The sequence below is a fragment of the Larimichthys crocea genome, chromosome III (genome assembly GCF_000972845.2).
Source record: "Larimichthys crocea isolate SSNF chromosome III, L_crocea_2.0, whole genome shotgun sequence".
Lineage (NCBI taxonomy): Eukaryota > Metazoa > Chordata > Actinopteri > Sciaenidae > Larimichthys > Larimichthys crocea.
The window spans coordinates 12,284,825-12,297,863 of record NC_040013.1 but is presented as its reverse complement, the minus strand read 5'-3'; the positions used below and the strand labels follow the sequence as shown (position 1 = coordinate 12,297,863).

General features: G+C 42.3%; 1 protein-coding gene across 3 annotated transcripts in view; it reads right to left on the bottom strand.

The window, feature by feature from the left end:
- The window catches only part of unc5b (unc-5 netrin receptor B), a 45,939-nt gene extending 39,874 nt beyond the window's left edge, over positions 1 to 6,065 (bottom strand). For 2 of the 3 annotated variants that reach the window (XM_019266229.2, XM_019266231.2), the window contains exon 1: positions 5,248 to 6,063. In XM_019266229.2, the coding sequence (XP_019121774.1) occupies positions 5,248 to 5,335 (88 nt within the window). In that variant the 5' untranslated portion in view covers positions 5,336 to 6,063. Of the gene's footprint in view, positions 1 to 5,247 lie in introns of all 3 variants that reach the window. The other variant, XM_019266230.2, reaches the window with a different exon arrangement.
- Between the last annotated feature and the right edge of the window lie 6,974 nt (positions 6,066 to 13,039).

Genomic DNA, 13,039 nt, shown 5'->3' with positions numbered 1-13,039 from the left:
GTACCCTGAGGGCAGATGGGACCCTAATAAGCGTTACATTCATAGAAATGGGATTCTTCACAGTGCCTTCTAAAGAGCAATTCCCAAACTCCACCAGTGAGCTCATGGGGGGGAAAAAAAAAAAAAAAAAAGATGTAGCGAGTGAGAGAGATATGGATGACAGAGGTTGGTATATGTGAGACTATAAAGCTATAAATACGCCTGATGAGACTATCAAGAGATTGAAGGAATAGGAAGAGGAAATGGGGACAAGTGGAGGTGATTTATTAATGGTGGGTGTGGGGGAATGTACTGTAGCTTTATATGCCAAATTCATAAAAGGAAGTCAGAATAACACTGCTGCTGCTTTCTTTAATGCAGCACATTTCCCTATCCTGATGGAAAGTGTATTATTAACACTTTTTAAGCAGAATGTTCCTCCAGTTTGCCAAGCCCACATGGCACACTCAAATACAAACAGACACAAACACAAGCATTAACAGATTGGCTGTGGTCTAAGCTCTGAGTGGACTTGGCTCAACTGCCTTTTGTAGACAAAAAAGCCTCTGCTAAGAAGATGGGGGGAATCTACATGGCATAAAACAACTCTCCTCTAGATGAGAACACACGCAGAGTGTTGGACCACAGCACAGCCAATCAAACATTGGTGCTGCCTCTGATCTATGGACCTCAGTGCAACCACTTTTACCGTGTGTGTGTGTGTGTGTGTGTGTGTCTACATCTTAGGGTAAGGGGGTTGCTCAGGATCTGGCGTGACCCCCCGCAGTGAATCTTGATCCTATTGGTCACGATGCCCAGAGTGCTGCTGAGATCTTAAATGAAAATTCCTGCACACACTCACTCACTCCTCCCAAGCGACCCAGCAGGTCTTCTGCCATTATAGACATTAATGCTACCTCTTCATCACAGGATGTGGCTCGGTTTTGCATATGTGGGTGTATGTGTGTGTGGGTGGGTGTTGTACTTTTGATGTCAGATGTCACTGAGCATGTCTTAGCATATCAATTGTCAATCAGTATCAGAGGTTTTTAACAAAACAAACAAGCAGGTGTGATCTTTACCTGATTGGGGGGGGGGCGTAACACAGCTCTAAAAAGGGTGCATGAACACACACCCACACACACACACACACGCACACACACACACACACAGAAATGCAAGTATAGCTCCTGTTGAAGTTGTGAATGAGTTCCGAGTGTGTATGTGTTCTGCCTCCGCCCCCCCTTTACCCCACACAAAGGGGGTAGAAAAAGCTCTCTGGAGTCTCCTATTCATCTAAAGCACAATGGAACCCCGCAGAGGTTTTCTTCCCATTTCCCTGTCTGCCCCACCCATCTCCCCCCACAGGGCAGGATGGAGGGGCAGGGGGTACCCTGTCCTGCCGGCCCGGCAGCAACTCAGCTCCCATCTGCCACCGAAACTCACCCCCCTCCACCGCCCATCATCCATCCATCCATTCATCCCCCTCTCTCACTCCAGCCTCAACTTGTTTTACTCAACTCGCTGGTTATTTTAAGGTGTGCCGAAATCCGTGAATTTGAAAGTCAGGGACAGAATAAAATGAATTTTGTGATAACTATTAGTAAAGAAAAAAACTAGTTCGACCTTGGGGGAAAAAAATAGCTTGGTCAAAAACATTTTTAAATTTCAAACATCAGTGGCTTTTAATGTTCGGATTGAATTAAAACATTCCTGCATTTCATCATGTGAAGGCACAGAGGTAAGACCATCTGGTGTGAGATAAACAAGGCAGAATCTAAGAAGGTGTAACATGCAATATTTAAATAACTCCACATGGTGATTATTATCTACAGTATTTTTTTAAATAACAGTTTGAAATAGTTGGCAGGCTCAGCAATATTGATTAAATCATTATCACCCCAGATTCTAAATACTTTGGGAACATATTGTCTTTGCAGAAGAAAATAATGGCCTGTGCTTAAAACTATATTTATCTCAAGTCTGCCAATCTCTGCTCGAAACTTTCTTCTGCTGCTAATTCCTCTTTCCGTTCTTTATAGTCAGCTCCGTCTTCCATTTACCTCGCTGTTTCCCTCTTCAACAGAGCCCTTGCTGTTTGCTGCAGATTTATGGTCCAGTCTAACATGCACACTATTGGCAAAGCATTAAACATGTCTACTCTTAATACTGTGAGCTCTCTCCATCGATAAGAGCCTTAATAAAAACATCCCCTAGTGGATTTGTGTGTCTCTTTTTCACTTTCCACCCTCCGCCTCCCTCCTCGACAATATCCTCCTCTCTTAACCACTGTTTCTTGTGCTGCTTTGCTAGCTTTAACCTGGTTCTGCTGCACATCACTTGTCTTCCTCTTATTCTTTTCCACCTATTTCTCACCCCACTCATCGTCTCTTTCCCTGGCCTGTGCCAGAGGTTTAATGACGCTTGAATGCCACTGCTATGGAGTTTTCTTCTTCGCTCTTTTCTCATAAAGGATATTTAAAAGCTATGCCCTGAGATCAATCTATCTCAATGTGTCTCTCACAGATTCATTTCTCTTCCATCTCCTCTTTCTGTTTTTTTCCTTCTCACTTTCAGATGGATAGCATTACCCTGTGTAACCCCTCACCTTGTTTAGTTCAAACACATCCTGTGCAACAGCCCCGGCTTGCAATTGGCACACTTGCTCAAACTGCCACTCTTTTATCTAGTCTATAAATGCCTATTGGTACCCTAAAATCCTTCACTGCCCCCTGTAGTCATCCGGGTCAGTTAAGCCTATGAGAGGCAAGCAGCTGTTCTCCTCCCACTTCTTTCTCCTTTGCTGTCTCTGATGTCAAGAATTTGAGCATCATAAGCACATTTTAAATATTAACAAAGACCACTTTGCACATATGAATAATACAGCAGAGAGGCCAGTGGCTGGCCAGCGATCCCATCCCCTGCCGCCTGGCGGCCATAAAACTAATGCACTGCACCGGGACAGAATGTGGCCTGGTCTGGTCTGCCAGAAGGACTTGCCTCAGGTACTAGTATGGCCTGTGGCCTGGCCCAAAGAGAGTTGTCTGTCTGTTTATTTATCACAGTGCCCAACCACCTGTCCAAATCTCTGCAGATGCAACAGCCTGGCAGCATTTTTGTTATGACTAATGTTTCAGAGACACTTTAATCTAATCTGACATCTCAATCTGTTGAGCGTCTTTGAAGCCAAGTCTACTTTGGTGTTTGTTGGAGGTTCTCTTTGTTGTCACATTCCTGTCTTTTTATGCATTTTAAATTCATACTTTAAACCAATATTTTTGTCGCCTTTTTAATAGATACATGTATGTGTGTAGAGTGTTAAGAAATGTGAGAGTCCTTGCAGCCGCTGCACTGGTTTCTAGGAACCAGAGGATTCCCACCCTTAACACAAATGAGACAGCACATCCTAGAAGAGTGTCACTATTCATCCAGGCCTCTATGGGAGTGTCTGACATGCTACGCTTCCTAACTCTGAACACTCGACTGCTCCTCCGCTACCCTCACCCTCGCTCTCCTCCTGTCTTGACCTCCCAGACTGGACACTGGTCTCCAGAACCCCCCTTTCTCCATGGCTTACTGGTCGTCTCCATTTAATCCCGATGTGTCACAACACACTTCCCGTATGTCGGTTTTCTAATACTGATGAAGTCATTAATAATGACACACACACATACACACAGAGGCACAGTGGACAGCAGGATAGTTGCTCCAGACAAGTGTTCCTGGCAGTCTGGGTAATTAATGTGTATGTCAACACAGAAAGAGGAGCACCGTAGCAGAAATGTGAGCTCAGCACATCCACAATGCAGGCAGAGACCGAGACAGAAGGGATCTGAGGGGAGGCGGCAGAGGAAAGGTACACACACAATGGGAGAGAAGATAAATGCAATCTGTCTGTCCCATCATGCATTCCCTAAATATATCTCTGCCTTCCTCTCTACTAGACAGAAACTTTACTGGGGCACACTGTGCTATTGTCCCCTGGTGTCCCCCTCCTCCCGGCTATGCTCCCCTAACAGGACCTCACTGCAATCCTCAACTTGTTTATATCAACCTTTCTCATTTCTCATGCAAGGATTTCAGAATGGTCCACAATTTTAATAAACGTAAGCTGCTTTTCTGCTCCGCCTGTTCAGGGAATAATACACACATAAGGACCTTGGGATGTACAGCAGGGGGTTCTTATTGGCATTCAAAGAAGTATCCACAGACCTGGACAGACAGTCAGTGTGGCCTCCAGAAGATTACTGCTGTCATTAAGTAGCAAAAATAATTTCTTCACTAGGGACTCAGATTTATTTCTTGGAGTGGTCTTTTAGCAAAGCTTGTGCAGATTTTGAACTCATTGTTCTTTTTTTTTTCTCTCCCTACTGTAAACCAAGCTTAATCCACAATCCACTAAACCCTCAGATTTCTGCCTTGTATTTCAGCCTGATCTGGTAAAGGGAAGGGGGGAAAAAGTCTACCCTCACCTCCCACACTGAGTGGAATCATTAATCTAACACTGGAGATGGGCAGCATCACCTTGGTGTCCACGTTTGTCAGATCACCTCATTGAGCTGCTCTGTGTACCAAGCGATTTCATCTCCATGAGAGCTGCTGCGGTCTTTGACAGCATTAACTGTGGGCAATCCACTGATCAAAGCATGCTTCTGTTCACACTGAAAAATACTATGTCTAATGAAATAATAATGCGAATGGTAAAGATGAGAGGATCACAGAAAACAACTCGTAGCTACACCGAAGCTTAAAACAAGTGTCATTAAATTTAGACTTTGTATGTCAGAAAAACAAATAATAATCTCCAAGTGTCTTGTGTGACTTTTCACAAAGCTTTTTTTTCTTTTTGGAGAGGCCATGAAGGCATGGAGTAAAACCTTAATTACTCCCTGCGCACCGGGGGAGTTTGATTTTTCCGCTCCAAGTAAAAGAGAGCTCTGAGCTCGAGTTTACTGTAATCTTGAAGAGTTTTCTGTAGGTAAAATAAAAATGTTTGCCAGCCTACACACCTGCACTGTCAGGTGTACTTACAGTCAAAGACATCTATTTTAAACCGGACACAAAGTTACGGTCTGATGGAGGTTTTGTGGTCGGAAAAAAAGTCGTTGTTTGGCTTCATCTGTTCACAACAACAACAACAAATAAATTTTTTTTTTTTAATAATAATAATAATAATTAATAATAATAATAATAATAATAATAAAAGCAATCTCTCTGCGCAGTGTCACATGATTATTGTAAAAACTGATCCTAAATTTCAAAACTTACCAGTGCCCGAAACGACACATCTCCCAACCAGGAGGAGAAGAACCAGAGGAGCGACACATTGGTCACGCTGCATCCGAACAGAGAGCATCTTTTCCGGCTACGCCGTTGCGAAACGTCCCGTGTTGTCCACACAGCGTAAGCTGCGGTGCTTTTGACACACCAAAGTGGCTCTAGCCCAACAAAGTCTTTACCCCTTTGAAAGATCTCTCAGGGAAAGAGCGAAACACCAAGGGTGTTGGATGTTTTGGGAAATAGTTGTTGACTGTTGACGCAAACGCACTGCAACGCTCAAAACAAATCCATCACGCGCAGCTTGTGATGTCTGAGAAAAGACTGAAAGGGGGTATTTTCCGTCCGCAATCAAAGTTTGAAGAGGTCCGTGGATGAATCACACCCTGTGTGTATAGAGGAACAATCTGTTGGGACTATTCCTGGTAGATTTCATGTCCAGCAGCACTTGAACACCGCTACCTGCAGAGGTGCCAAAAAAGTCACTAAAAAGTTTGACGCATTTCTGCTCTGAATGGAGAACTGAAATTACACGAGAGAGTCCGATTCCCTGCAAAGACAAACTTGTTTTTTTTTTTGCGCCAGTGTATAATAACTACCACGGGGGTGGTAGATGCTGTCAAGATTCCTGGCGTCCGCTGCAGACTGGACTCCCGAGTCTGCTCTGGGTCCCTGGGTGTCTTGTCTTGTCCCCCGTCCGCAAGGTGTAAACAAGAACACGGGGATCTACGCTGGAGCACAATGCCAGCCTCCGGACTACCAGTCCCCGCCTGGCCAATCATATACCATCCTCCTCCTCTTCCTCTCAGAGTGAAGGCTGAACAAGTGAAGGTAAACTAGTGGCAAGCGAGGAGGAACTAGATGGGAGGGGAGAGATAGAAAACCCGGACCCTAGAGCGGGTAAAACCGCTGTGGATTCAAGCTGAACTAAAATCTGACTGCAAACAAGTGAGAATGAGTTTTTATCTATCTAACTATCTATCTATCTATCTATCTATCTATCTATCTATCTATCTATCTGTTTGCAAGTCTAATTTTAAATGTAATTACATAGACAATACAATTTCTTTGCAGCCCCCCCTAATCTGTGGAGAGCTATGTGGAGTCTATAAAAGAAGTCCTTGTTTTATGAGAGCACATTATTGCTTGTCAATCCTCCCTCCTGCATCATCTCTGGGTCCTATATTTCTCTCGGTGGCCACAAGAGAGCACCCTTTCATAAATGAGCCTATGAGGATGACACCTGACTGGATCTTCAGCAGAACTCTTCATTATCAGTGGTTTCCTGTGTGACTGGATGGTGCTGATAGTGTCTGATTGGTGAGCAGACACCACAGGGAGCATGATGAAGAAGGTGAGCCTCTGCTTTGGCACTGAAGCTGCTTTAATGCTGCCTGTTTTTTTACAGCAGTGGGAAGTGGAAGAACTTAAAGTGGGGGTGTTTTATTTTTAATATTGGCAAAGACTTGTTTTTCTGTTTCTCATGTCATCGTCTTTGAGGATTCTCCTCTTGAGGTTTGGGTTTCTTTAGCTTGCTAACCACTAATTTCCTCTTCAGGTAATTACATTATAAAGACATCCCTGTTGTCAGTGCTTCTTCTGCTTAAGGGTTTTCTGCGAGATGCCCACACAACATTTACTTTTTGAACAACAAATTGTTTTCTTCGGTTGGACATTTGTTGAACAAATAGGTGAGAAATTAAAGGAACTAATCATTATGTTCATAATGGATTAATCAATTTGAGAAGGTAATAAAAAATGTCCAACATGTCTTATTTTGTCAGTTAACAACCCCAAAATATTTAGTCAAATGATAAAAAACAGAGAAATCTCCATATTTGTAAAACACGAATATGGAAATGCAAACACAAGCCAGGAGACCAGTGAAACAGTTGGAAAAAGGTGGAATTGCGGGACAGGGAGGCTGTGGGTGTGTGATGTGGTGGGGTGTCTAAGGAGGTGCAGGGCTGGTGGTGGCTAAGAGTCCAAAAAGTGAAGAGGATGGCGAGACTGGCTCGGACGTGGTAGGCAAGTAAAAAACACACAGGGTTTGGCCGTAGAAGCTGGCCTCACAGAGGTTGGCCGTAGCACGGGTTAACTCTTGGGAGACTGAACGATCTGGCAGAGTCGAGCCAGTCTTTTATCCTGTGTAGGCTAATTGGACGATGGAATGCCAGTGTGGTAGTGAATAGGCAGGTGTGAGGGAAAACTGGCGACCACACCAAGCAGCACACACAGAGACAGACAGGGCACACACAGGTAAAAGGGGAAACAACAGGGAAAAACACTGAGGAAGGAAGAGGCAAACCCTCTATCCTAACAATTTCTTATTTTATGTTCATCAACTAATCAATTAGTCCATCTAATTGTTGGAACACTTGATCTGAATAAATGAACATAATAAATGTTTCCATACAGTGGAACAGTTTGATGGAGATGAAAATGATGTGGGTCATATGTTATGGTCATCCCAGTTGAACACCTATAAGAGATTTAATAACAGTGTGTCTGAGAATGTTGTTTTCCCAGCTGCTGTATGATTTGATGATGAGGAGCATTAAAACATCTATTTTCTGTTATCAAAATGTCACTCCATGCCTTTCTTCAACATAGCTCTCTATAGACATTATAACTCTTTGGTTCATACTGAATCATATTGAAAAAAACATCCATTCCTTCTGTTGCTGAGTCACATTGATGGTCAGTGAGAGAAAGGTTTATCCTTGCATGACTTGTACCCCGAGATTGGATTAACACTGTAGTGTCAAATGCTCAAGATGAAATAAGAGTAAAACAGAGCTAAGCTCAGAGTTTTAAGCATGGGGCGAGGCAGACAGAGAGCCGATATGTAACCACGCATGCCACTGAGCTTAAAGCGAGGCCCTTCTCTAAGACGTGACAGTATCTGGCAACAGAACAACATTGCCGTTCTTTGCTAAAAATCCAACTTCAAAGGTTATAATTCGCCTGGACAAGTGATGACTCCCAGTGCCTCCCTCCTCTGATGACAATTATTCTGTTTCCTGGAGCACAGAATACACTCTGGATTATTTATTTATTCTCTAAGTCTGTATTGTGACCGATGAGAGAGCGAGAGCGAGTGAGAGAGGGAGGAGGAGAGTGACAGGGACGTGGACGGAGAGAGAGAGCGAGAAAGAGAGACGCTGACAGAGACAGTGAGAGCGAGAGAGGTTATGCATGAAATGGAGTTTGCAAGTTGTGTTTGAGACAGCTTTGCCTGCTGGAGCTGCAAATGCGTTTTCTGTTTACATGTCTGTGCATGCCATAGTTTCTGATTGTGTTTCTCTGCCACTCTTTCTGCCCTGTTCTTTCATATAATAGCTCTGAGCTCTTTATAATGAGTATACTTATATGACATTATCCACAATCTTTTTTTAAATCTCGTCACTTAGCCGTGTTTCTTGCTGCGTGTGGAGCACTTTGGGGTGAAGAACTCATTCAGTAGTTTTTGTGTGACTGACTCACATCGCTTTACTTTGATGAGGTCATGCAGGATGTTAACGCTTTGCAAGCTCTCAATTTCCCCTCTCTTTCTTCTCTCTCCAACACACATACCCAATTATTGCAGAGATGATTATAATGTTGAAATTGCCACACGTTGTTATTTTGTCCTATCCTTTGCTAAGACTAATTGAAGATATAAGTCAAGGGCACCCAATGGAAAACTGGTCAGGAAAGCTGGGGGAAAAAAGAGCCATAATCGAGTGTGATGAAACTCATATGCGGTGCACCATACAGAGGAAAGAGACAATGAGAAAGCTAGGGCTATTATTAAGGCATAATAGGTTATCCGCCGAGGACTGTTTAGCACCGCTGACTCTCCGTTGCTTTGTGTTGCAGGCTTGACATAAAAAGGATCAAACTGCCTATCTCTGTAAAACAGAGGGGGTCTAAAAATAGGAGACATGCTCTAGAAGTTACTGTAGAGATAATTGAATATTATTTTCAGGAATGATTAAGTTGACCTATCCCGTAGACTAATTATTTCTTGCAGGCCAGAGGAGAACTTGTTTAATAGATTTTGGTAGCAGTGAATAAAGCAAAATAAAGCGGCCAATCTGCAGGCATTCTGTTAACCAAGAAAACATCATCTGTGGCAAAATGAATAATATCCATCATTAGAGTTTGGCTTGGGGGATGTTCACAGATGTTTCTGTATTTTAGAGCAGTGTCCACTGACATTGTGTATGGATGTGTTCAAAGTTCCAGGTCATCCAAGTTTAAGAAAAACAAACTTTTTTTTTAAGCCATACAAAATGTTTTGGTTAAATGCGCCATGATTTGAGAAATTCACCCCGATGCAATGGAAGTGAATTAACCTTCCTTCGTGCTGCTCAAGCAGTGTCCTTGTTACTTGTTATAATTATATTCAGTACATTTTTGAGTGGCTTTTATTTTAGTAAAAATTTGAATAAAAGACTTGTATTTTGTATTTTCACATACTGGTATTTTCATTTTACTTAATTAAAGGATTTAATGCTCCTTTAACTGCTGCTTCAGTTAATCTACAGGCCAGTATATAACTGGAACTGGAAATACTTTATTTCAAAAAGTATTTCCCAATGAAAACTGTTTACTGTTAAAGTTTGTTTTTGTTTTTTTTTTTACAACGATTCTGTGCTTTATTCAGCCTGTCAATACTTCAATATTTAGTTATACATCACGGGCAGATAACCAGATTGGTTATGCTGTTAATAGTCTTTTTTCATGTCCATGCCTGTCATTGGAGTGCGTTTGTGTGTGTGTATGTTTAAAAGTAAGACAGAGTGTGTGTGTGTGTGTGTGTGTGTGTGTGTGTGTGTGTGAGTGTGTGTGTGTGTGTCCCTGTCAGTGAGCATTGACTTCACCTGTCCTCCACCGTTGTAATCCCTTGGTACACCTGGGCCTTTGGGCTTCAGGGCTTTTAGCAGATTGCATGTGTCAGACTTAGGACAATTACACTGATTGTTGCCCTAGAAACTCTGCTCTCCCTCTGCTTCTGTGGGTAAAAAAGTTAATAAAATTAAAGGTGACAGAACAATGTGCAAAATGAAAGAATATATCCGCAAGCTGCTTTTAATATACATCTATCTGAAACGCACTGTAGAGAAACAGCACCTTGACAAACAAATCGAAATGGTTTTCATATACAGAAAGGTCAGTTCAGTTACTAATGAATTCAAAACTTTTCATCAGAGTTTATTTAAACTGAGGTGAGCTGACTCAAATGTGGACCCGTTCTCTCACCCTCATATGGAACCATAAAAGCATATTTCTAAGTAGAGATTTCATCAGCCACAAACACCATACCACAGTCGATATGATTGCTCCGTCAGATTTACCTTCATGCACAAATTGTATTTGTTGATATTCAGGAAAGATAGGAAGCTTAATGCTCATCTTATTCTCTAATGGCCATGATCAGATTGAGCTCTCCTCTCAGCCGTACACGGACATCATTAGTAAACAGCAGACCGAGCAGAAACATGCTGGTCGTTTGCGCTGAATACTTGGGCAAGAGTGTAGAAAGAGAGAGGCCAGTCCCAGAGGAGATTACAAGTATCTTGTATCTCCACTCTGTTACGATAAGGGCTGTAACTGTAATGTACACAGCTGAAGGACCCTACAGTAGAAAGTGAGTGATTTACATTTAGAAGTATGAATTATTAGGACACTAGATATGCTGTATCTCACCTAGAAGGGAAATAAGTCCTCACATCCTTTACTTAATTAAAAGTAACCCCTAAGACTAATATGATACATTACATAATAGTGTTAGATTATTAATACTGATGCATCAGTGTGTAAACAGGATTTCAGTATTATAGCAGGCTGTTAGGGCTTGTGCTATATTAGTCACTAGATTAATATGACAGAGAAAGCTAATTTCCAGCTCTATATTTTTATTCTCTCCTCTAGAGTAACTTTGCATGATTCTTTTTTTTTTCTTTTTTAAATCCATACCAACCGCCTGTCTCTATAAGGACCCCCTACTTATCTCCATAAGGCCACTGTCTCTAAAAGCTCATTTTCTTCTGATTGGCCAACTTTCTGGAAGCTTCCCGAGGAGCAGTTAGTTGTCACAGAAAAAGCGCCAGGATTTGAAGCCAATTTGAAATAATGGCCAAACAGCAATGCCCCAAAAAGACCATAAGCTTACACTGTGGAAGAAGCAGCTGTAAAACCCTGTGAAACGAAAGAATTGAAACATTTTCAAAACTCCACCCCGCCCTAGTACAACCTTTGCCTACTGGCGTAGCTCAACATTATTGGAAATGCATAAAATTTGTGTTTTCTGGACTCAATGACTTTCAGTGACCAATTGTTTTCATTTGTGATGACTTTCCCATAGCCATTTCATTTTAGTGAGACCATTTTTTTTAAACCTTGAGCTCACTGTATAAAACCTAGACCTATTGAGGATACTCACAGCCTTAAACACACAACATTTGTGTACAGCCACAAATGAGAGACAGAGACAGGAATGGACTGGGAACAATGACTCTGGACGTTTTGACCGAGACAGGCACACCACGAAAAAATGACATTGATGAACATTGACTTTATGAAAAGATGTTTCAACAAAAGACACTAACAGACTCCAACCTTGCATACCTTTTCCTTCTTGTCTTTTACAGCAAATCTTGACTAACAGTCGAACTATTATTGTGAGACTTGAGGAGGTGGATGTGGACTGGTGCATAATCAAAGTGGGCCGATGACCATTCAAAGTGATTCAAGTGGCCCTTCTGGAATTTGCCCAATTTTCAGATGCCCACTCTGTCACTGTACCCAGGGTATTCAGAGGATGAATGGCTTTCCTAGGCATACTGACAATAAAGGAGTTTCTGAGCAATTTCCAGGAGAGAAGTACTTGCCATCAGGGGGTTAAATTGGGCCGGGACTGTATGTCCAGGGCCCAGCCCTAGCACATAAGTCTATGCTCTTTTGTCATTATGTACCAGGCAGCCCTATGCACTCAGTACACAAGTTAGGTAGAGCTCTGCAAATTAGGCAGGGGTCCCGCCTCTCAGCCTCTAAATGTTTACAACCTCAATGAGAGGATGAAGCGAATTATTCTTCTGATCACAAAAATTGATGTGCTATCTTGCAGTGCATACTCTGTCTTGCTAACCAGGCTGGACATCTCTTCGTCTGTCTATGTGGGCTGTGCTTTGTGACTTTGTGGCTAAAAAAAAAAAAATCTATATCTGATAAGGTGTACGCTATAGTGAGCATATTCTCACCACTTACCTTGCTGTCATACAGCCTAGATAGGATGCGACTCTGTCTGCAGACAAGCGCTCCACCAAGGCAATGCCTTGCACTCTACGTGTGGTAACCATGGAAGTGACACAGATATATATTGACTAGTGTGAAGTGAAAAATTAAATCACAGGTTGATTTGTTGACGCATAATGAAAATCCTGTCTTTGATGACAACCACAGACTGTTATTTAGTATAAGTCTGGATATCTGTGAAGATTCTCATTCATGTTCTGAAAAAGCCTCTTGGATGAGAGGGGAAACATCTTCAAGAAACTAATCTAGTTCAGTTGCCTCAACCTTCAGCGGGTGCTTGACAGAAGTTACTGCATGTCCTGTAAAAAAAAAAGACAATTAAACTCAGGCAGCGAGTGTGTGTGTGTCGCTCTGCATGTCAGATTGTCCATGTGTCCTTACCTGTCTGCTTGCCTCTCATTAAAAGGAATTACGAGGCGTGTCAATTGCTTACCATTTGAAAAGATGGGTCATCATTACATCATTAACTTACCACAGATTG